This window comes from Camelus dromedarius, chromosome 1 (assembly GCF_036321535.1).
Source record: "Camelus dromedarius isolate mCamDro1 chromosome 1, mCamDro1.pat, whole genome shotgun sequence".
Taxonomy (NCBI): domain Eukaryota; kingdom Metazoa; phylum Chordata; class Mammalia; order Artiodactyla; family Camelidae; genus Camelus; species Camelus dromedarius.
Genome location: NC_087436.1, coordinates 23,026,026 through 23,050,521, shown reverse-complemented (window position 1 = coordinate 23,050,521; position 24,496 = coordinate 23,026,026). Strand labels below are relative to the sequence as shown.

General features: G+C 40.4%; 1 protein-coding gene across 1 annotated transcript in view; it reads right to left on the bottom strand.

Moving 5' to 3' along the window:
- Positions 1 to 24,496, bottom strand: part of RNF150 (ring finger protein 150) — a 225,044-nt gene that overhangs the window by 42,501 nt on the left and 158,047 nt on the right. The window contains exons 5-6 of the mRNA XM_010978921.3: positions 6,893 to 6,989; positions 222 to 432 (exon numbers count right to left, since the gene is read on the bottom strand). Of these exons, the coding sequence (XP_010977223.3) occupies positions 222 to 432; positions 6,893 to 6,989 (308 nt within the window). The remainder of the gene's footprint in view (positions 1 to 221; positions 433 to 6,892; positions 6,990 to 24,496) is intronic.

Sequence of the window (24,496 nt, the reverse complement as noted above, 5' to 3'; positions counted from 1 at the left end):
CAGTGCCGTGGTATCGCTGTGTGGGCTAGGTCTGCTGTCTGCCCTGCTGGCTCTGGAGTGAGCTGGGCTTCTCAAGGTCTGTCAGGTATGATTGTTTAGCCTGGCAACGTTATACTCCTTTATTTATTTATTTCTTCTAGAGGAAAAGTGTCTTTTCCCAGTTCCCATGAGGCAACATCCCTTTGGAAGATGGCGCTTGAATATGGCAAGGCGGAACTTACTGTTGGTAGTAAAGATGATTTCTCCCTCCTGCGGGGTGGCATCTGTATCCTGGACCACCTGCAAGGCTCCCACAGTCCGGACAGCAGGGTCCAAAGTGACCGAACTTTCGTTTACGGTCGTGTCGCTTGCGCCTGTGATCTGGTTGGTTGGCGGACCTCCCAGAGATCCCTCGAAGTCGGTGGGCAAGTCGTCCAGGCAGTCGGCATTGGGCTGACAGGAGCACAAAAGGACCTGTTCTTAGTGTATGTCATCAAGTGAGAGATGAGATGCTACAGCATAGATATTTTGTCCCGAAGGAAAACCAAGTTCTTTACTGTTTTCTTCCTGAACCACTTTACTTAAAGACATTTCACATATAGTTCCTGTCATTAACATGAAAACATCTTCCCAAATTTTCTTTCCAAAGGTTCCATTTAGATCTAGATACAAGGTTTTAATTCCAGGAGTAGCAATACCCATACATTACTATAGTTATGTAGGGGGAATAACATTTATTTATAATGATAGCTCCTCCTTATCAATATCAATATCAATCAACATGCAGTTGATCATACATTTGTTAAACCCTCTAAATTAAAATCTTGCAATCACAAAACTAGGGTGTCTAATTACCCACCCACTATAGGACTCTTCCCTTCAAATATTTGTCATGCCTTCACTCGAACAATAAAGAAATGGGCAGGGGCGGCGGGGTTGTGGCGGGGGTGGTGTGCTCTCTGCTTTGCAAGGCAGGCTGTGCCGGCCAGCTTTGTTAGATTATTCTCTTACAAGGTGATTTTGAAATTTTACTCTTTGGTCTTAGTGCTGCTGTTGGAAGTGGCATTGAAGATATTGATATCTCTTCCACAAGCAGCTTTTAAAAAATGATTTTCAGTTGTTCTGCCTTTACCAGAACTCAAAAAAAGTTATTTTAAAAAGGTGGTGGTGGAGAGATACGGTCTTGAGAAGTATTAAGAATAGCTATTAACCAATTTTTTTTTTGCTCCAGTCTGAACAGCAACATGGCCCCGAGTGATGACAGTGACACAGTTCTGTACTCCCAAAGGAGGCAGGTCAGGGTGGGCAGGATTAGGCGAGGAGAGTTCTGGGTTGATATTTATTGAATTAACAGCACAATGACTACATTGTGTTCGAAGCTGATTAAAAGATAAAATCTACAATTCCTGGGCTCATTGGGAGCACAAGGCAAGAAATTCAAACCGCTGGACTCCTGTCCTAGATTTCCCCTCTTAAATCAGTCTCCTGAGTCCACATCTGTGTTTCCCACAGTCAGTTGGAAGTCTCTCCATCATCCCACAAAAACCTCAAATTCAGCTCATGCCCTCTTCCCCCGTATTCTCTTTTCTCTCTGCCTTCTCTGTCTCTATTAGCAGTGAGCCAATTCATGGAAATCTGAGTTGTCAAAAGTCAACTCACTGAAGGACTGATCCACCAAATTTACCGATTGAGATATTGGACATGGGCAAGTAGGTTTTGAACATTTACCACCCTCCTTCCAGTCTCCTAATCTCCCCTGGTTTTTAACCCAGGATACTCCATTCTCCACTTTCTCATCAGAGCACTCTTTTTAAAAAACACATGTATGATTCTTTTTTTTTTCTCCTAAAGAATGAATTATAAGCTCTGTAGTATAGAAAAACAGGCACTGGACAGTCTAACCCCAGCCTCCTTTTCTGGCCCTCCCTTCAGCCTTTGGAAGCACACAGAATCCACCATCTATGCCCTATCTCAGTGCTTTAGTGTATGCTGTTCCTCTATTTGGGATGACATCTTCCCCTTCCCCTCTCCTATCCCAAGGTCTCAAATCAACCCTGGTGAACTCCTCATCAGCCCTCAATTCCCAGGCCAAATGTCCCTTTTCTAAGTGATGCTCCCTCCCAGGCAGTCATCTTTGACACTGTAACTCTTTTCACACTCTCCCACTCCGTTATGGTCATCTGTTACTGTGTTTGTCTCCCTTTACTAGTCCACAAGCTTTTTTTTTTTTTAATCCTAGTTTTAATGAGATAATGTAATTGGCATGGAATATTGTATTACTTTAAGGTGTACACCATAATGATTTGATATATGTATATAGTACAAAGTGATCACCACAATAAATTTAGTTATTAGTTACAAAAGTTCTATTCTTGTGATGAGAACTTTTAAGACCTACTCTCTTAGCAACTTTCAAATATACAATACAGTTTTAACTATAGTAACTATGTTGTACATTAAATCCCCAGGACTTACTTATTTTATAACTGGGAGTTTATGCCTTTTGACCTCCTTCACCCATTTCACCTACCCCCAATCCCCTGCAATTACCAATCACTTTTCTGTTTCTATTCCACATACAAGTGAGAAACAAGCTTTTTAAAGTGAACAAGCTTTTTAAAGTATATCGATCTTGAACTGCAAGCCCTCACATAGTGCCTGACAATTACTAAGTGCTCAGTAAATGTCGATTTGAAAATTTTATGAGTCTCAGTTTACTGCTCTGAAAACGTGGGAAAGTTAGTACCTACCCAGATCCTAGATCAATTAAGGGTAGAGTCGAGGGAATACTTTAAAAACTCAATTTCTGTGCAGGGGTAAGGCATGCCACTGTGGGGCAGAAAATACCACCCTAAAATATGCTAGGTTGGCATAAGGATTGGTAGTTGAAACAGTTGAGAAGTTGGTAAAGAAATGCTCTCCGCCCTTCCTCTATTTGCCTAAAAGCAGGAAATAAATGTGTAAGGCTGTCCCCTTCTCTGTGCCAGGAAGGGAAGGACATTCTTATCACCAGCGACCCGGAGTTGATGCCAAAATGGAACATACAACAAACCTGACTAACGTGCCCTTATCTGCCACTGCTTTCCCTCATGCATTTACCTTCCACCCCTTTGAGTCACTTATCACCAAGCGCTCCTATGTGTATGCACGACACATGTGTTAATAAACGTGTGCTTGATTTTCTCTTGTTAATCTGTCTGGTAGGAGTTTAATTTACAGGGCCCAGCTGGAGAACCTGGGAAGGTGGAAGGAAAAATAATTTCCTTCACTCTCCTACAACTGTGTAAATGTGCTTGTGAGCAGAACCAATTGTGTGTGGGTGTCAGGGAGGAGAGGCTTTCCCAGTGAGGGTGCTGTGCTGGTCGTCCGCTCAGCCGTAAGCATCTAAATGTGACCATATATGTATTAAGAGTTGACATCTTTTTCAAAATGCTGACTTTGTTGATATTGTTCTTGTTTTCTTTCTTATTCTCTTTAAAAACTACTTTATTAATTTTGAAGCAGGGTGTTCGCTTTGACTTTATGGACGAAGAGGAATAGTGTTACGTCTTGCACAGAATGGGGAGAGGAAACAAGAAAAAGTGAATTAGCTCACTCAGACTGTTAGCGGGAGCAGGCACGGATAATTTGGCTTAGATATAATATTTAATAGACCAACTTTACAGAACCTCACAGTTTATATCCCCTCGAAATGGTTCATCAAATAGAATAATATTTTGAAAAGAAACCCAGTTTATACCCCTCTAAGAGAAATTACAGTCATAATGTTTAGTAAGAGGTGTCAAACCCCATTTATAAGTGAATACCGTATAGGGATTCAAATTCAGGTCAGCTGGTAAACGCCTCGAATAAACCAACTGCTAAATAGTGAGGGGCTTGTGACTACACCGGCTGCAAGGGACTGTCTACTCAACAACAACCATCCTATTCATACCAGGATAATAGCAGTAGGAGAAGGTATTTGCTGGGATAAGAAAGACCGTGTTACACGGTACCTTACAGGGGGGCTCACTGATGTGTTCTGTCATCCTACAAAGACTCCCCTGGACCTGGCTGGACAGAAAGGACGGGGAAGCACTTTAATGCAGATAAAGGGATGAAAACACTCTGACAATAAGGACTCCCCATGCCCCTTTCAGTTCAGTATTTTATTTCTCTTGGCAAAATAAAATGGAAAAAGATACCGTTGTAATGGGAACTTCACAGTCTGGGAGCCATGCTCATACTGTTTGCTCACTTTAGAGAAGTCCACTTACAAAATGAAAATGTCCCCAGCTCTTAGCTTTCCACTTATATTTACTTGCCTTATAGCTCAGGCAGGCACAAGGCTACTCAGTTAAAAACGACAAAACAAAGCCCCAAGTCAAACACAAAACCCTGTATTTGGACAATCTAATGGATCAGGATCGCAACCGAGTCTTTGGTGAGTGGACGTTGTTCAAAGGAGGATTCAGGGTGAATTTCATAAACACGACTCTGGGACTGGCATCCTTCACCCTCTGAAGGGCTACAATGCTGCAAACATTTACTGAACTCAGCATATTGAGAAGGAGGCAAAGAAATGCTCTCTGAAAGATGTAGGACTAAGGGGCACCAGTTATCAGAGAGAGACTGACAGGCTCTTTCCAATCTTCTTTGATTAAGAAGAAATGGAGTTAAAGGAGTTTAGGAAAACTGTAAAACAATTTCTTTAAGCTGCCAGGCAAGGGTTTCAGTTAGCTGCAGGTAGCGTTTTCTAATTGAGAAGGCTGGGAGCCTGTCCATTTACATGGAAATGTAGAAGAATGGAGTAAAAACATCATCTCTTTGGTGTACTTTAGGCAGAGTGCTACCCGACGGCAAAGGGTGGAGCAGAACTTTCAAAATTCCTCCCAGATCCAGACTCAGTGTCATCCTCTGGGACAATACCAGAAAAGCCTCCGGAGGGCACGGAGGGCAGGCACACACCCTGGTGCTTTGTGAGGACTGGCACACACGCCTGCCTTCTTCACAGAGGCTGTTCCGTTCTCTGGGGGGAGCTCGGGTGCGCCCTATGTTCCCGTTCTGCTGGGCTTTAAGAATCCTTGGCAAAATCCAGAGATGCTACTGATGTTTATTTTTCTGGAAGTCAAGTGTGCCAAGTAAAATCCTATCCAGACTTGACAGGCATCAAACCATGGCCAGGACACCCAACCACTAAAAGTTAAAATATTACTACTCATTTCGGAAATAAGCCAAAAGGCCACACAATAATTCTATCTTAAAACAATTACTGGCTGTCTTTTCGAGTGTTTTTTTACAACATGGAGAAGTTACACCTCCCCATGAAAAGTCTGGAGTCAAATACTACTTAGTCCAAAATTTAACCACTGGGGATGGTCTGCTCCACTGTCCTGACCAAGGAGCACTGGGAATGATAACTGGGAGCTTTGAAAATATCCTAAGCAAGAAGAACTAGGTCCAATGATGTGACTGTTTACCTTTAACTGTGAATATGCTGAAGATTCTGGAGACCAAAGACACACATACACACATGCAAGCACACACATACCTACATTTCCCTCTTCCCTGGTAAGAACCAGTTAGAGCCAGGAATGTGCAACGTGCAAACGCTGAGTTTAATTTTGTAAGTCGCCAGTATCTGGTGGAGATGTTGGGGTTTTACTAATGTTTTGTGTTCATTGTCACTGATTTTCACCTTGAATGTGTTATGCATTTACAACTCTGATCTGAAAATTTAATGCACTGCCTTTCAGATTCTAGCTCAAAGCTATAGTCATACAAGTTGATCTGTGTTTGGTGTGTCAACTGGGAAAATCAGCATACATCTGCCACGGAGGCAGCTGGTACAGGGGAGAACACACAGCCAATTCAGGGCTTTGTGATGCTTCAGGTGTGCCCTCTCCAACGGAGACACTCTGATATTCCTGGGATAATTAGCCTTTTGGCATTAAAGAAGGCCTTTGATATCTGACCTGATCCTTTCTTCTTCAGTGACATCTTGGGACTTTAAAAATTCTATTTATTCTCTGCCATTAGCAGTGAGGAGTGACAAGAGGGAGGGGGCTGCAAAGCGGAGCGGGGAAGGGGGAGGCTGGTCTCTGCATCCAGCATGTCTAGCTTCTTCTAGACGGCGCCTATGTTTTCCTCACCTCTCTCTGTGCCGCCCTTGGATCTGGGGGCCTGGCTAGCATCCTGCCCTCACCCCAGCAGCTGGTAGCTCCCCAACCACTAGTCTGTGGCCTTCACTTGATATGGTCCTAGGGAAGCCCTCCCCCAGAGCACCAAGCCAGCCAACTGCTGTGGGGTGGGACGGATTCTCTGCAAGGGGGTAGAGACTCAATTTTATAAAACATATAACTGGGGGCACCAGCTTGACGGTAGCGCTAGAATTACACTGTTCTGGCTCTGGTTTCCTGCTCGCTCCAGCTCTCCACGGAGATCTGAGCTCAGCAGAGGCCCTGGGCCAGATTCCCAGCGGCTGGCCTCCCCTCCGATTGTTGGGAAGAGCTTGTTTCCTCTGGAATTCGGCTGATTGTGGGTGATCTCTGAAAGTATGGCTGCAGGTCTGCTTGATGACAGTGCAGGGTGATGACCCGGAGGTCAGCAGTGGACCGCTGGCCCATCAGGCCTCTGCCGGGGTCCCACCCGCTCTCGTGCTCTGCAGCCTGGAAGAGAAGCCTACGAGCTGCTCAGGCAGCATCTCAACTCACGGACAAATAAGATGCATATGGTGGGAGGGTCAAGATGTTCTCAGACTGAGAAAAAGTGAGAGGGGTTTTCAGACGTGGGAGATCTCTTACGGCCTCGTCAGATGACGCCACTGCTATGGAACTGAGGGGACACAGGAAATCCAGGTATGACATTTTCTCCCTGCTTTGCGGGTAACGGGGAAAGACAGACATTACGATGCTGTAGACTGTGCTGTGCTTACCGGGATCCCTAGGGCTTTAAGAATGTTCATCTTGCACATGGGACAGGTGCGATGGTCTAGGAGCCAGGGGTCAACACAGGACTTGTGGAAAAGATGCCTGCAATGAGAACCATACAGCTTAGCGCGGCGGTAACTGCGGTGGCCACCTAGTCCCCTACAGCCCAGAGATGTGTCCGAGGTCACGAGCTGCTTTGTGGCAGAGGCAAGGCTTGGACCTTTGACTCCTAACGCCTGGGCTGGTGTGCCTTCTGCTATTCTCTGTGGTGCTACAGCCAAAATCTGTCTGGGTCCCAGGAGTGTCCCCTATCATTTGCATCTGAGTCTTCCAAATTTCAGAAAATGTAAAGTTTGTAGAAACAGAGAGACTTCTTGCTTTCTCGATAGGAAGAATCTCTTAGTGGAAAGAATGCACATGGGGAAACTTGCACAGACCTTTCAGGATAACCTGAGAGTGGCAACTTTTAAATCAATCCAAAATGTCTTTTCCCACAGTCAGAAGACAACTGCAAAATAAAGCCCCATTTCTGTTGATATTTGGGGTCTCACACAAAAGGGGCAGAAGTGCTCCTGGAAGCACTTCACAGCCCAAGTGACGTTTTAGGCTGTTGCCAGGCTGGTGGTTGTCACATCAGAGGCCAGAGTGAAAAGTATGGTTTACGGTTTATACAGCTGATGTGCTTGCATTACTGCCATCCTCACGTGCCAGCCCGCAGGAGCCGTGCTCCGAGTGGCAGGATAAGAGGGGCATTTGGTAGGTGTGGTGGGGGAACTTCTAACTGAGCTTTCTCTCAGCTTGGCTCACAAGAGCCCACTCAGAGATATCAGGGACTGCTCGAGTCAGAGTCTTCTCACTGACAAGACTCCAGACCACAGGCAGAAGCAGTCAGAATTTCCAGCCTGGGGCAAGAAGAAAGAGGACTGTCTGTCTTTTAACAGGGCATCCTTAGGGCACACCATCCATGCCTGACTCTCTCTCCTCAATGTGCACTATTCTTGGAATCCTTCCCTCCTGTTCCCTCACTCTCATCTTCTATTGTTCTCACAGTTCTAACAGTTTTCTCTGTGTTAGAAGGCTTTAGGTGCGAATGCTTACAAAGGACACCCGAAATTAGAGAAGAGCTCAGGAAGTGCTACCTCTGAAACTGACACTGAGAAGAACCCACGTGCCAAGGATGGGATTAGCTATGGACGGGATCTGCTCAGACCGGGATGAGGAAAAGGAGAGGAGCAACCTGGACGTGTCGTGTTTCCAGATGATTGTTTAGAAGTCCCTGCAGATTTACTGCTTGGAAGGTATATGTCACACTTATTAGTTCTTTTATCCATGCATCCGTCCAACAAGTGATATGTGCCAAGAACTCTGCTCCTCCCTGGGAATCAGCATGATAGTGATTTGGCACCTTCCCTTTGGTAGTTTAACAGGAGAGGGAGGCACTAATAAAATATAAATAAATGACTTAATGACAACAGTACTAAGTATTGCATTAGAAGAACACGGAGTTGGCGGGAGGCTTGTAACTGAGAGATCTATCCTAGTTTGGGTACACAGAGGAATTTCCCTTCACAGGTGCCAAAGCTCAGACCCAAGGGCTGCACAGACATTGTACACATGAAGGAGACGGAGGAAAAGTAGGGTCCTATAGGTAGAATGACTCACTCACACAAAAAGCCCTGAGCTGGGCGCTGGAAGAAGGCCGGTCCCAGGGCAGCAGCGTGAGGGAGGGGCTGACACAGGATGAAGTGTCCCCTTCACTCCCAACCCCAAAGCTGGAATCGACCTCTCTGTGTTCAGGCTCTACATTCAAGGAACAAGTTCCTAATCTAAATTTGCTCACTGACTGGTGTTCCTCCTGGGAAAAAATGCCGAACATTCTGGTCCCCTTGACCGTTCCTGGGAGACAGGGTCTGTTGTGTTTCCTGCACACATGCTGGAGTCAGAAAGACAGCAGGGCCAATCAATAGCTGTTTTAGCCATTTAAGTCGTTTGGCCTTATTTAAGCCACCTCGTATTCCCCAGTCTCATCTGCCTCATCGATAAGAGGATATATCTATTCACACAGAGAAGCCTTCCCTGAGTCTCCCACCCACAGAAGCCAGTACTTACTCTTACACCCTAAGTGATTTTTCTCCCTGCACTGGTCATTCTTACACCTCCTCTGTGAGGGTTAGTTTTACGTGTCAACTTGGCTAGGCTACAATACCAGTTACTCAATCAAATGCTAATTTAGGGTATTTTGTAGATGTGAATAATATCTATAATCAGTTGACTTTAAATAAAGGAGGTTATCCTAAATAATCTGGGTGGGTCTTCCCCAATCAGTTGAAAGGCCTTAAAAACAAAACTGAAGTTTCCCTGAGGAAGAAGAAATTCTGCCTTAAGACAGCACCATTAGCCCCTGCTCAGAATTTCCAGTCTGTATGCCTGCCTTACAGATTTCAGAGTTGCCAGCCCCTATAATAACATAAGCCAATTCCTTGAGAATATATAATGGGATATAGTGGCTTTCTGGAGAACATCTACATCCTCCAATGAGAATGTAAGCTCTATAAGAGCAAAATCTTCATGTGCCTAATCCACTATTACATCCCCAGCATCTAGAATAGATCTTGGACAGAAAATCAATGACACCATAGAGCAGTTAGATAATTGATATTTTCAGGACATTACATCCAAAAAAACCAGAATATGCATTCTTTTCAAGTGCACACGGAACATTCTCTAGGATATACCACATACTCGGACACAAAACAAGCCTCAATAAATTTAAGAGGACAGAAATTATTTCAGGCATCTATTCTAACCACAGTGGCATGAAACTAGAATAGATCTTGGCACACAGATGATGCTCCAGGAATATTTGCTACATGAATGGATATTTATCAAAGGACCTGACACTCCTCACCACCTACACATGGTCACCAAGTCCCATCAACTCACTGTTCCTAAATCTCTTCCACATTCACTGCCTCTTTTCTTTTCTCCATGCTGCTCCCTCATTCATGATCTCATTAGCTCTTTTTCTGTCTTGATGTAATAGCATTGAAACTGCTTTCCACGCCACCAGTCTTTTCCTGTTCTTTTCATCCCACTCATCCTTGCCAGATTTATCTTCCTAAAATAAAGTTCTAGTGACATCACCCCCTTGTTCCATTCTGTTCTTTGCCTGGAGCTGGATACAAAGATGAATAAGACAAGGTTCTTCCCTTCAAGGTGGTACTGCAGTCCTTTAGTGGTTCCCTGGGAACTTTAATGAGAAAGGCCATTGAAAGGTCACACTCCTGGATCCATCATTTTCTGGCTGTTTGATCTTAAGCAAGCCTTAGCTCTCTAAGACTTAGTTCCTCAATTGTGAAATTTTATATGTGTACTTATAGGTATGAAGTTCATAAATGATTGGGTCTGTGTGTGTGTGTATAAGAAGGGAATAAATAATGCCCACAAAGCTTAAACCAAAAGTCCTGGTCTTTAATTGTAAGTTACCATTAATCTTATACATACCTAATTAATATTACTATATCTTGGCTTTAAGTATTACATTATCACTCTGATTTCTACTCTAAACTTTCTAATGCTGAAAGCAAGTAACTGCAAATTTAAGAAAAAAAAAATCAAAAGGAGACCTAAGGGCAAAAAAAGTGCTGAAATAATACACAAGGTGATACATAGGGTGATCATGCTGGTTATTAACTAACACTCATTTATTTCTAGCACCGTATTTCTTGTTGACCAAATACGAAGATTATATCTTTACAACTAGGGTTGCAAAATAATTTTTTCCTTCCCAAATGGAAAGAAAAATAAAAGTCACTAGACTAAATATATGAAGGGATAGGGAAAGAATCTGGAGGTTAGTGAAATGTGCCGACAGTTCAATAAACATCTCCAAGACAAAGTCAATCTTAATTCATCCTATTTGATGATTCACAGTGGAGCGCTATCCCTTCCCATGTTTTAACAAAGGCTGCATGAGAAAGTATACACAGAGGAACAACAGCACGAGATTTTCTATCACTTAACAATCCTGACAAGCTGGAAATACAACTGAAGGTTGACCAAAACTCTTCTCTCCTTCCTGATTCACCATAGGGAAGCAAACATTTGACAAAAGATGATGCCAACAGCTGCATCATGATGCTGAGATGATTACAAAAAGTAAAGTAAGTTCTTACATGGTTTGGGCAGTAATGACAAACCCCACTAATCATTTCCATACCTATTGATTCTCGTTTTCTGTTGTCCTTTCACCCATACACACGTGTGACTCTCTCCTCAATTAAATGACAGATTTTCCCCACTAGGAGGCAGAAGGTGCTCTTCTGGCTTTCTATCTCATTTACTTTTGTAGGCTTTGTCAGACCCTGCCACCCTCCCATGGACATTAGGATCCTGGGGCTTTCTTTTTGGCACCAAAGCAAGCTGTTTTAATTCCTTTGGTGAAATGGTTGTCAAAGAACGTGAGTCACCCAGGGACCCAAGAATCCCATTCTCCCAGGCAACACAAACTGTTTAAATGAGATATAGCCAGTGCTTCTATGGGTAGTTGAAATGTTTCTTCTACGCCACTAAATCTTATTTGCTAAGCTGTCAATGAAGTAAGAGTGAGCTTTTAATTAATAGATAATCATTTATTAATAAACAGTATCTACTGATTATTGAATGCCTACTATGTACTAGGCATGTTCATACATTATTAATTCACAACAGCCTTATGGGGTAGAAATTATTATTCCCATTTTATGGAAAAAGAAGCTGAAGCTGGTTAAAGTAAATTAAATTATCCAAAGAGCTAGTAAGCTGCAGAGCTAGGTCTCAAACACAAACCTATTGTCAGTGTTTGTTCCCAAATCTATATTCCATTGCCCTTCCTCCCCACACTGAACTGTCATGAGCAAGGCGGGGGTACTGGAAGAATTCAAATTTGTATTCTTTCCTAGCTTATTTCTGTGCTCCACCTTCAAGGGGGAGGTACCTTAGTTACAGGGATTGGGAATTGAGCAAAACCAGAGGAAAAGCCATCTGCCTTACGTGCATGCATTTGGCTACAGAAGAGAAACACTGTCAAATATTGGCCTCATCAGGCCTACACTTAGGTATCAGCCTGCTTCCTTTATTTAGGAATGGGATAACATGAGCCTTAAAGTGCTCTGTCCTCCCCCAGTCTCCACTGCCCAATAAATCTTAGTTGGCAGCTCCATTACCTCTCTACAAATTTTCAAATTTGTACCATGAAATACCACAGAAAGAAATATCTACATTTCTTTTCCAAGGCTCTTCCCAGCCTGATCTGGTTTCTCTTTCTTGCCTTGGCTTTCTAAAAGACATATATGCTATCACTCCTCAGATTTGAAATGCTTCAGCTGCTCCCCACTGCCTACAGCACAAAGTCAAAATGCCTGAACACAGCATACAAAGAAGGCTCACCCAATCTGGCCCTTGGCACATCTGCTACACCCCCATGTTTACCCTGCACTCTCACCATAACTCTAGAATGTCCTTCTCACTTTAACAAATTTTTTTGATGTGGAAAATCTTGCTCATAACTCAAGTCACAGCTCAGATGTCCCTGCTTTTCCCTGAACATCCCACCCCTTTTCTCCAGACTCTGCCAAGGAGAGTCAGTTTCTTTTCCTTTTCCTCCTATTCTGTTTTTTCACATATGTTGCAGCAGCTGAGTATGTGCTCCGATTTCAGGGTTTGAAGACCACTCCTTAGCTTTGTGATCTTTGGCAAGTAACTTAAATTGCCTGTGGCTCAGTTTTCCCTTCTGTGTTTTATGACAATGTCCTTTAACTGACAACTCTTTGGATTAATATTCTTTGCAATAACCCTTGAGAGGGTTTTTATTACAACTAAAGGACAAAGGACACAGAGAGGAATAAATAAATCCCTAAGTTAGTAGAAGGAAAGAAATAACGAAGATTAGAGCAGAAATAAATGAAATAGATGCTAAAAAGCCAATAGAGAAGATCAATGAAACTAAGAGCTGGTTCTTTGAAAGGATAAACTAAATTTATAAGCCCTTAGCTAGACTCAGCAAGAAAAAGAGAGGACCCAAATAAATTAAATCAGAAATGCAAGAAGAGATGTTACAATTGATACCACAGAATTACAAAGATCATGAGACTATTATAAACAATTCTACATCAACAAACTGGACAATCTAGAAGAAACAGGTAAATTTCTAGAGACATACAACCTACAAAGACTGAATCATGATGAAACAGAAAATCTGAAGACTAATTACTAGTAAGGAGATCGAATCAGTAGTCAAAAACCTTCAACAAGTAAAAGTTCAGGGCTAGACGTCTTCACTGGTAAATTCTACCAAACATTCAAAGAAGAACTAATAACAATCTTTCTCAAATCCTCCCAAAAGATAAAAGAGGAGGCAACTCTTCCAAACTCATTTTATAAGGCATTACCCTGATACTAAAACCAGAGAAAGACCTCACAAGAGAAGAAAATTACAGGCCAATATCCCTGATAAACATACACGCAAAAATCTTTAACAAAATATTAGCAAACCAAATTCAACATTAAAGAGATCACGTATCGTGATCAAGTAGGAATTTATTTCAAGGATCAAGGATGATTCAACATCCACAGTTACACCATGTTAACAAAATGAAGAATAAAAATCACATGATCATCTCAATAGATGCAAAAAAGCATTTGAAAAAGTTCAACATTAATTTATGATAAAAACTCTCAAAAAGCAGGTGTGGAGGAAAAGTACCTCAACATAACAAACTCATGACTTACATCATATTTAGTGGTGAAAAGCTGAAAGGATGTCTACTCTAGCCACTTTTATTCAATGTAGTATTGAAAGCACTACCAGAGCACTTAGGCAAAAAAGAAATAAAAGGTATCCAAATTGGAAAGGAAGAAGTATAACTGCCATTACCTGCAGATGATACGATATTATAGATAGCAAACCCTAAAGATTCCTTCAAAAACTGTTAGAATACATGAATTCAGTAAAGTTGCAGGATACAAAATCAGTACACAAGAATCTGTTTCATTTCTATACATGAATAACAAACTATCAGAGAAATTAAGAAAACAATCCCATTAGCAATCACATCAAAAAGAATAAAATACCTGGGAATAAATTTAACCAAGGAGGTGGAAGACAGTATGTTGAAAACTATAAGACATTGCTGAAAGAAATTGAAGAAGACACAAAAAATGAAAAGATATTCCATAGATTGGAAGAACCAATATTGTTCTAACGTCCATACTACCCAGAGCAACCTACAGTATCCAATGCAATCTCTATCAAAATTTCAATGACATTTTTCAAAGAAATAGAATAAATAATCCTAAAATTTGTATGGAACCACGAAAACCTTCCAAACAGCCAAAACATCTTGAGAAAGAACAAAGCTGAGGGCATCACACTCCCTGATTTCAAACTATGTTACACAGCTATAGTATTAGAACAGTATGGTACTGGCGTAAAAACAGACACCTAGATCAAAGGAATAGAATAGAAAGCCCTGAAATAAAGCTACTCATATATGGTCAATTAATTTACAACAAAGGAGCCAAGAACATACATTGGGAAGGTACAGTCTTATCAATAAATGGTGTTGGGAAAACTGAAGAGCCACATGCAAAAGGATGAAACTCGGCCACTATTTTAAACCAAATACAAAAATTAACTCTAAGTGGGTTAAAGACTTGAATGTAAGATCTGAAACCCTAAAACTCTTAGAAGAAAATATAGGTGTTCAAGGAGCTTTCCTTGACATAGGTCTTGGAGATGATTTTTTGAATCTGACACCAAAGTTAAAAGAAACAAAAGCAAAAATAAACAAGTGGGACTACATCAAAATAAAAAGCTCTCCACAGCAAAGGAAATCATCAACAAAATAAAAAGGAAACCTTCTGACTGGGAGAAAATATTTGCAAATCAGGTATCTGATAAGGAGCTGATATCAAAAATATACAAAGAACTCATACAACTCAATAGCAAAAGAAACCTCCAAACAATTTGATTAAAGAATGGGCAGAAGATCTCAATAGACATTTTCCCAAAGAAGACACACAGATGGCCAACAGGTACAAGAAAATATGCTCAACATTATGAATCATCAGTAAAATGTAAGTCAAAACCACAATGAGATATCACCTCACATCTCTCAGAATTGCTATTAACAAAAAGACAACAAATAACAAATATTGTCTCAGACGTAGAGAAAAGGGAACCCTTCTGTACTGTTGGTGGAAATGTAAACTGTTACAGGCACTATGGAGAAACAGTATGGAGGTCCCTAAAAAAATTAAAAAATAGAACTACTGTATGATCCAGCAATTCTACTTCTGAGTATTTATCTGAAGAAAATGAAAACACTAACTTGAAAAGACACACGAACCCACATGTTCTTTGCAGCATTACTTACAACAGTCAAACATGGGAACAACCATAGTGTTCATCCATGGATAAATGGATTAAAAAATTGTGGTGTATATATATATACAATGAAATATTATTCAGCTATAAAAAGAATGAAATTTTGCCATTTGTGACAACATAGATAGACCTTGAGGGCATTATGTTAAGTGACACAAGTCAGGGAAAGACAAATACCATATGATCTCTTACATGTGGAATCTAAAAGCAAACAAAAAAACACAAGCTCATAGATACAGAGAACCTAGACTGGTGTTTGCCAGAGGTGTGGGGTGAGGAGCAGACAAATGAGTGAAGGAAGTAAAAAGGTAAAAATGATGAAAGAAAGAAAGAGAGGAAGGAAGGAAGGAAAAGGAAGAAAGGAAGGAAGGAAGGAAGGAAGGAAGAAAGTAGAAAGAGTCAGTTTCATTACTGCTTAGCTAATATCATTTCAGTGAACTGAGAACCACTGATTGCATGCTGATCTTATATAATAATAGACAGTTATTCTGTTGGTAAAAATATATTTCTTGCTAATATTTTTGCCCAAACTCATTTTAAGACTTAAGATAAATGTGTTAAAACCCTTGTAAAAATATTTCCTAACTAAAACCAGAAAAATGGAAATGAAACAAGATCATTCTTGCTCATAATTGGCATTTATTTTTTAAATTCAATAATAGCTCATGTTGGCAATGGTGTAAACAGTCTTATATCCTTTGGTGGGAATGCAAATTGATTTAACCTTTAGTGAAGGCAATATGACAGAGTGAATCAATTTTGAAATGCATAACCTTTTGATCCAGTTTAAAAAAAAAAGATTTCCGTTCAGATTGATGTCTTCATAGTGAGAATAAATTTAAGCTGTTAAAAGAAAAAAAGGATTAAAAAAAATTACCTGGCCAATAAAAATCAAAAATGTTGTGGTGTTTGGGTTTTTGTTTTTGAATCACTTGTTTATATATGGGTAAAATTAACAGTATTTTAACAACTGGTACGGCCCAGCACTGACCAGTCTCAGTAGACGTCAGTTATAAACAGTGAGCGTTACTCTATAGAGTTGTGTATTCCTAACACCAAGCCCTATGGCCTTGCTATTCACTCTGGTTTACTATTCTATATACTGAGTGAGGTTATGACATCTTGGAGAGCAGAGATGAAATGTTTCTCTCTCCAAAACCTAGTAGAGTAACGCATAGGATAGGCTCTCAATATTATTTGCTCAAAAAGATGAATTCTGAAATGTCCATCACCCCAAATCATTATTTAAATCACAGTAATTTAGCTCCTATTCCTTGCAAGTGAGTTTCCCATGGTAGAGCTTACCCTGGAAGCACCTTCCTTAATTTGTATGGACTCTAAAACATGAAAGAATTCTGTCTTCTCCTGGGGGCCTAAAGAGGACAGTATGTGGTTGATGAGTCCACGCTCTGCTCAGACTGCCAGGTAGACATCACACGGGGCCCATCCTTCTATGCAGATTTCATCAGTTTATGGATCTGGGTACAGGCATTACTCTGTTAGAATGACCAAAACAGCACTGGTGATGGTACCTACAGAATGTCCACGGAGCCCAGACTATGTAACGGCTAGTGTAGAGGAGAAATGGATTCCATTCCTACCCAGAGAAGAGAAATCTAAAGTGTTCTTATTGATTTTCTTAAGATTCCACTCCATCCCTGCTCCTGAAATCACGTGAATTCAATGAGAACTTCACTGGAATCTTGACTGCCATAGCTTTGAAAAACACGGAAATCACTGGCTTTTTCTGTGCATTATCTTTGGCCCAAATGCCATGCCTGTGGTCCAGGAACCAGCAATCTTAAGTACTCAGTGTATCATGAAATTTCTCTATATTTTCTACTGTGTTGTATTATGTAAACCAGTAGGCTTAATCTCCATCCTTCTTACGGAGAAAAGAGCCTTGCTGACAAAGGGCACGTTCGTTCAGTGTAGTATAGAAGGTAGATTTCTTAGTTATACGTGAGGAATTCTGAAAAAAAGAGTATTTTTGCAAACTGTTAAAGAGAGTCTGAAACTGATACCGGAACTCACTACTAGGAATGCTGAGTTCTGAGAAAAAGTAGGAAAGTCAACACAGACGGAATGACAAATTAACGTATGACATGTAGGTAGCAGTACTCTATGTAAAACCTTGTGCTAGGCATTGGGGGTACAAAGATGCATCAGGTTCGCCTCCTGCTGGTGAGGTGTTTTAAATACAGAATTGATAAGCTGATAGGAAGATACACAGTCCATACTGTGTAGAGCTTAAAACTTCGAGCCTGGGGTCAAGTAGGTTTCATTTTTAATCATGGCTGACTTTCTGGAGTAACACCTAAACCCCTCCGAGCCTTATACACTGAGGATAATAATAGTACCTATCTGAGGCACGCATTAACACTGCTCATCCCTTATGAGGGCTTGCCGGCTTTCAGGCATGTGGGAAGATGACGGGCTCTCCTGGTGGCAGCTATGGCCACGTGACTACTTCTCGCCAATAAGTTATAAAGAGAAATAACAGATTTCACCTCAGGCTATGACATGTGATTACTGACCTGTCAATAAACAGTGTGCAAGATGGAGACTGCTCTGACAGCCTATCATGAGCTGATTCTTTGTCGAGACACAAATGGACACAAAACGTAACTAAGGTATCTTTGTTGTATTAAATCACTGAGAGTTGGGAGGTTTTTTTTTTTTTTTTAAATTGTTGTTATTGTTGCTGCTGCAGCAAAGCCTAGCCTGTTCTGACTAGTAAATACCTTATGAGGTTGCTATAGGGATTAAATACTTATTTGTAAAGTGCTTAGTGTTTGGTAAATAGTAGTGACACCAACTACTTTAAGTGATGTCAGTACAATGTGTAAAGTGACAGGCCATAAACAGATACAAGCAAAAGTGCCACAGAATTCAAGGAAGGGAACAGCTACTTCCTGAGGAAATTAGGAAGCTATAAGATGGGAAGAACTCTGAAGTGTGGAGACTGGAGGAAAGAAATCCAAGGAGAAGAGAATTCCCATGAGAAAAGGCATTGCCTGCGGTATCAGCAAACAAAGGATTTTGCAGCCACCCAGCCATCACATTGCAGCCATCCCTGAGGGTGCTACCATCAAGCCGTCAGCCATTGCAGCCACCCCCCCCCCACCATGCCCCCTGAAGAGACTCAGGACAGGAAGCACAGGATACTGGCCTTAGGTAGCTAAGGGGCACATCAAAGGAATAATTTCAATGAGCCCAGACTTCTGCATTTTCCCAAAGAAAAACACTTAATTCCTTAACTTGAGATATCTGGTTTTCTTTAATTAATAGTAATCTTTTGATGTTCCGACTACCTGGTCTTTGTTGTAAAAACTTGTATATATCCTGGCTCCTCCCCTTTCTCTTCAGAGCAGTTCTTCAGAGTGATCTGAGAGGCTGTCTCTCAGGCTTGAAGTTATCAGAAAGTCCGCCAAATAAAACATAGTTCTCAATTTTTTGGTGTGTATTTTTTTCAGTCCATTGTATGTATGAAGAACTCAGTTGGAGTGAAAGCTAGACTATTTCAAAAGTAGGAACAGGAAATATATTTGGAAAAGATGGGTCCAAATCAGTGTTTTGAAATCATCTAGATGGGCTGAGCAGAAGGAGGTAGGTACAGTGAGGAAAACAATCAGGGACCAGAGCCAGACTTTCCTTCATCTTGTGGTCATGTGCTTAGTCCCTTCCATGTTGTCTCATCTTCCTGTGTCTCATCTACAGGAAGTCCCTGCAGTGGGGACCAGCTATGCGGACACCAGCCGACACCAGCCTCTCCCTACCATAAACTGTACCCAATGAGCCCGGTGCCTTCTGTGAGGGTAAATCTGCCACTGGGCTTGGTCTGAAATGTTTGGACCAATTGTGAGAAACTGTATTTCCCTGATTCCCCCTCTTTATGTTACATAAACATTGTTGGAAAAAAAGAAGAAAAGGAAAGGGTAAGAAGAGCTGTCCCACAAAACCAGGAGTAGCCGTATTAGGGCTGTCGTTACAAACACAATGACTTTGTTTGGTAAGCTAACATGCTATGTTAGCAGTTTTACCTGATGGAGGGGGTGGAAATGAATGCAATAAAGTCAACTGCTGCTTACCTCACTGGCGCGAACGCTGCCCTTCTGTAAAAAAGGCTGGTCTGTTTTCAGGCCCATGATAACAAGCTTGTGGAATCATTGTGGAGAAAGCAAATTCCCTAAAGCCGGGCTAGATTTGATTTGGCTTCCTTGGGGTTCTTAAACATTTGACTTAGAGTGAGATGGCGGCTTTTGAGGCAGGCTTTTAAGCCAAAACCAGAGCCCAGAGAGTTGAGTGTACTGCACAGCGCCCTCAGGGGACAGGGTGAGGGTTGGGTGAAGGTGTCAAATACATAGCAGTGATACCAGTGCCTTGGAAGTCAGAAACCCTAGCTGTGATCTGGGCTCTGAGATCCAGAGTTAAGGTACTCTTTTAGTTAAGTAAAGGGGTGTTAATGGTACCTTCCCTATCTATATTATAGGCTGTTCTGAGATGCATATTACACATTATATATAAAAGAGATTTGTAAACAGTAGAGCACTTTTCAACGTATTATAATAAATGGCCACTAATTTCACCCAGTTGTCCATAGTACTGGGTCTAAGCAGCATGAAAGACAAACCAACAAAACTTAAAGAATAAAGAAGCTGCATCAGATCCTTTTGCTACTAAACTCAATTTCTTTATTAGTGACTGGAAGAAATCAATCCTTTGGGAATGCAAGTTCTGAGGGAATTGCTGAACCCTCTCCCTTACAGTGTGTCTCACTCCCCTGGGTTCTGGTAGATGGAGGCTCTGCACTTAAAACTTGACCCTGGTCTAATTATACTGTTTGGCTGGGGCAGCAGAGCTGGCTGGCATTCGTCCCGGGTGTCTAGTTGATTAATATGACTGGGGATCATGACATTTGAAGTCAGAATGCCATATTTAACAAGGTTATTACAGTTCAAGACTTCTTTCCTAAGGCAGCATTCTCTCTGTTGAAAACACAACAGAAAGTAACACATCAGACATCATGTGCCAACGCTGCCATTTCCTTTCATGTTTCCTTCCTTTAATCCCCGAGATTAAGTGATAGCTAATTTTGGGCAGTTTATACCAAGTGATCAAAGAAAAATCACTGGAAAGCACCATTAGCAAACTTTGAACTTAAATTGTATTTAGTTTTGACTAATGTACAAAGTGAACGATTTTTTTTAAGTCCACAGCATAGTTTCTTTGGTACTGTAAAATTTCCTTCCATCCTTTTAAATGAAGGTATAATATACAGTAAAATGCATAAATCTTAAGTAAGCTGGATGATTTCTTAAGTATGTACATATTTATGTACACGCTACCCAGATGAAGATATACACTGTTTCCATCACCCCCAAGAGCGCTCTCCTGCTCCTTTATCAGTCAGTACCCATTTCCTGCTATGAATACATCATTAGGACTTCTGTCACCACAGACGAGCCCAGCCTGTGGTTGAGTTTCATATAAATGGAATCATAAAGCATCTATTCTTTTTGCCGGGCTTCTTTTGTTCAGCGTAATGTCTTCAGATTTGTCTGTGCTCTGATGTACATCAATCGCTTGTTTCTTTTTCCTGCTGAGGAGTACTCTGTTAAATGAATGTACCCCAATTCAGTTATAGATTTTTCTGTTGTTAGACACTGGAGTTATTTTCATTTTTTGGCTCTTAAGAATAAATGTGCTCTGATGACCATTCTTGTACAAGTCTTCCTGTGAATGTACGTACTCTTTTCTCCTGGGTATATATCCAAGAGTGAGATCGCTAGGTTAGAGGATAATGTATGTTTAACTTCAGTAGGAACTGACAAATTTCCAAAGAAGTTGTGCTATTTAAAACTCCCACCACGTTATATAACTTTTACTTTTGCAGAGTATACAAAATTATGTTCCTCAAAGAATGAGTTTATAAATATCAACTTTCATAAGTAATGACTATTGAGTGGGATGCCTACACCAACATAAATTTCAGATAAATTTGAAAAACGTAGTTAATTGCTCAGTTATTTTATTTTTTTTGGTAAAGAAAGATTAAAGAAGAGATAAAAATAAGTAAAGATAAGAATTCATAAATTTTATGACATAACTTTTTCCCTATTAATCTAAAAGTATCATAAAATATTTAAATGATGAAAAACACTATTTACCAATATGAAGACAGAATGTTAAAAAAAATTAATATCATACTTTATCAGTTCTATGCCAGAACATTTCCCTCCCACATTTTAAGATCTCTGAAATTAGGAGGCATCCTACAGTCCATGATGATTTACATTAGATATGCTAACTAAAACTTGTCACTCACCATCTGTTTCTACAAGAATGAAGTTACTAGTCTCTGCAGTCTTGGACTTTCGACAGGGAAAGTCCAAGGAAAGGAGTTCAGGGAGATCAGGAATGAAGCACTCTGTGCTCTGGGAGAAGCTGGAGAACTAGCCTCCAGGTAGCACTAAAATCAATAATGGAGACACTGCTCCTCATGACCAGCAGCAACCTTCTGTCAAAAAGTGTGCCTGTTTGCACCGTACCCTCTTCACTAAAATATATATATATGTATATATATTTGTACTGACCTCTCCCCTACCTCTTCAGAGCGGCACCTCAGAGCTATCTGAGAGGCTGTCTCCTGGGCTATAGTCCTCATTTTGCCCCAAATAAAACTTAACTCACAGTTCTCATGTTGTGCAGTTCTTTTCGGTTGACAGATATGTAAAGAGCTTAGGTAAGTCAAGAGCAATATCTCAGAGAAATCAGACATGGGAATTAAAACTAAGTGCTACCTTTGTATTAGGCTATCAGACAAGAAAGATGTTTAAAAATGGTACTGCTTCTTGGTTCCAAAAGAACACTAATGGAAGCACTCTCACGTCCTGTTAGTGGGGTGCATATCATTAACACCTTTCAGGAAAGCAATTAGACAAACTTATCAAGATCCTTTGGAAATCACTTTTGACCAGGAAGTTCACTTTTAGGAATGCATTCTAAGGGATAAACATGGAAAAAAAAATACAAACAGTTAAGGTCATGATTTTATAATGATGAAGACTAGAAGCAATTAAAATGTTGAACGAAGTGGAGGGCAGTTAAATAAACTCCAATAATGGACTATTATGCAACCACTAAAATATTTTAAAATAATTTCTAAAGTTATAGGAAAATGCTTACCTTTTAATGTTAAATGAGAAAGTAGAATAAAAATTGTATTAGTGGCCTGACTTTATAATGTTTAACAATATACATGGAATGTTTATATATATATATTCATATATGTATAAAATAAATGTATTATACAAATAAAAGATACCAATATTAATAATGATTATTTCTGGGTAGCAAGATGATTATTTTTCTCTACTTCTTCATACTTTTCACTATTTTCAAAATTTCTTACATTGAGCAATGAAACCTTGAAGGTTATTTAAAAAACATGTGTGTATATATATATATGTTATAGATATATATATAGAACTGAATCACTATGCTGTACACCAGAAACTAATACAACATTGTAAATTAAAAAAAAGTTTTAAAAATTAAAATATAAATAAACAATAGAGAAAAGAATGACTAGTAATCTAATTTGCATAACACAGGCATGAAACAGTAAGAGAAATCTTATGAAAATCACCAGGCATTCATTACTCTTTTCTAAAAAAGGAGCTTGGAAAAAATCTGTTCCTAATCAAGCATGTGTAACAGGCACGACAGGGTAAAGTCAGGACAGACCACTTGTGCTCAGCTAGAAAGCGTTCCATTGTTTTCCACTTCACAAGCTACAGGGCTCAGTCAGAATCCTGAACACATTAGTGTTTTCTAAAAAAAAATTTTATAAAGAGTTTGGAGTCTTCGTTCATTTGACTCATCTTAAAATTAGATAGGTCCCTGGGGTTAGAAATTTTAAAGGACTAGTGTCTATTTTGAGTGCTTTCAGTAAATTTGTGATTTTTGAAGTTTCTGAATATTAAAATAATGCTCATTTCCATGTCTAGTTATAATTCTTCTTTTATGTTATCTTCTTTATTATGTCATGTTGTGTTGGGCAGGGAGAGTGAATGAGAACCCATTTCCTCCCTTAAAAAAGGAAATTCACAGATGACTATCAGAGTCCAACTGTGATGTTGCCTTGGGGTGTCATTGCCTTGGGGACCCAAGATCTGGATCCCACATCAGAGTTTCAGGAGAAGCAGGACAGGCTATGAACCACCCATGTGGGTTTGGTTGGAAGGACCCAATAAGAACAAGGAAACTCCCTGGGACACAGTGAACATGCAGAGAGAGAGGCCCATCTTCCAGAACGGCCCATCCAAGGCGAGCCACTGTGAGTAAAGCCCTGGGGTTCAGGCACACTGCTCTCATCCATTAGCTCAGTGAATCTTATTAATTCAATTTTAAGGAGGCTGGTCCTTGGCAGACAAGTCACTCTGGGAGCCTTAGGATTCATGTTTGTTCAGAAAACTTTACAAATGGATCCCTCTTCTGTTTGCCATGTACTTTATATGAGACCAGGGCTGCTTCTCCTGCACAGGAAAATGTCACCTGCCCAGGGGGACAGGAGTTAATAGATCACAGTCTTTGAGGAGTCAATAATTAGGCCCATGTTAAAAATATACATACATTAGTTGCATCAGCTGAGAAAGGAAAGCAGCCAGTTGTCTGGGTAGATGGACAAGGATGATGCACTAGCTTCTTGTCAACCCTAGACACATGGTATGTAACAGACCTTCAGAGAATTCATCTAAATTAGCAGACCAAATTTAGGCTTTGACTTTTCAACAGCCTTCAAAAAATTCCTTTTCCAAATCTCCAGGCCTGTCCCTTTCAGTTTCTCTCTGACTCAGATACTGGAATGTCATTAGAAATTCCTTTCCAAGCCATGGTATCTGTTTGCCCCAATTTGCTTTGTTTTGTCCTTCACTATTAATTTGTTCTGTACTTTACTAGTATCCATTTATTCTATTTTCTATTTTTAGTCTATCATATGATTGTGTTTAAATCTCCATTTCTTCTCTTTCAAAACCAGTGCAGTTAGTCACGTTCTGATCTTTGTAAAAATAGAGACTTAAGTTTCAAAGGAAAAAAAAAAGAAAAAGAAACAGTATGATATATTCTATGCCCCAAACTACTAAAGAGTTCTGTTAAACAGACACAATGGAAATTTAGC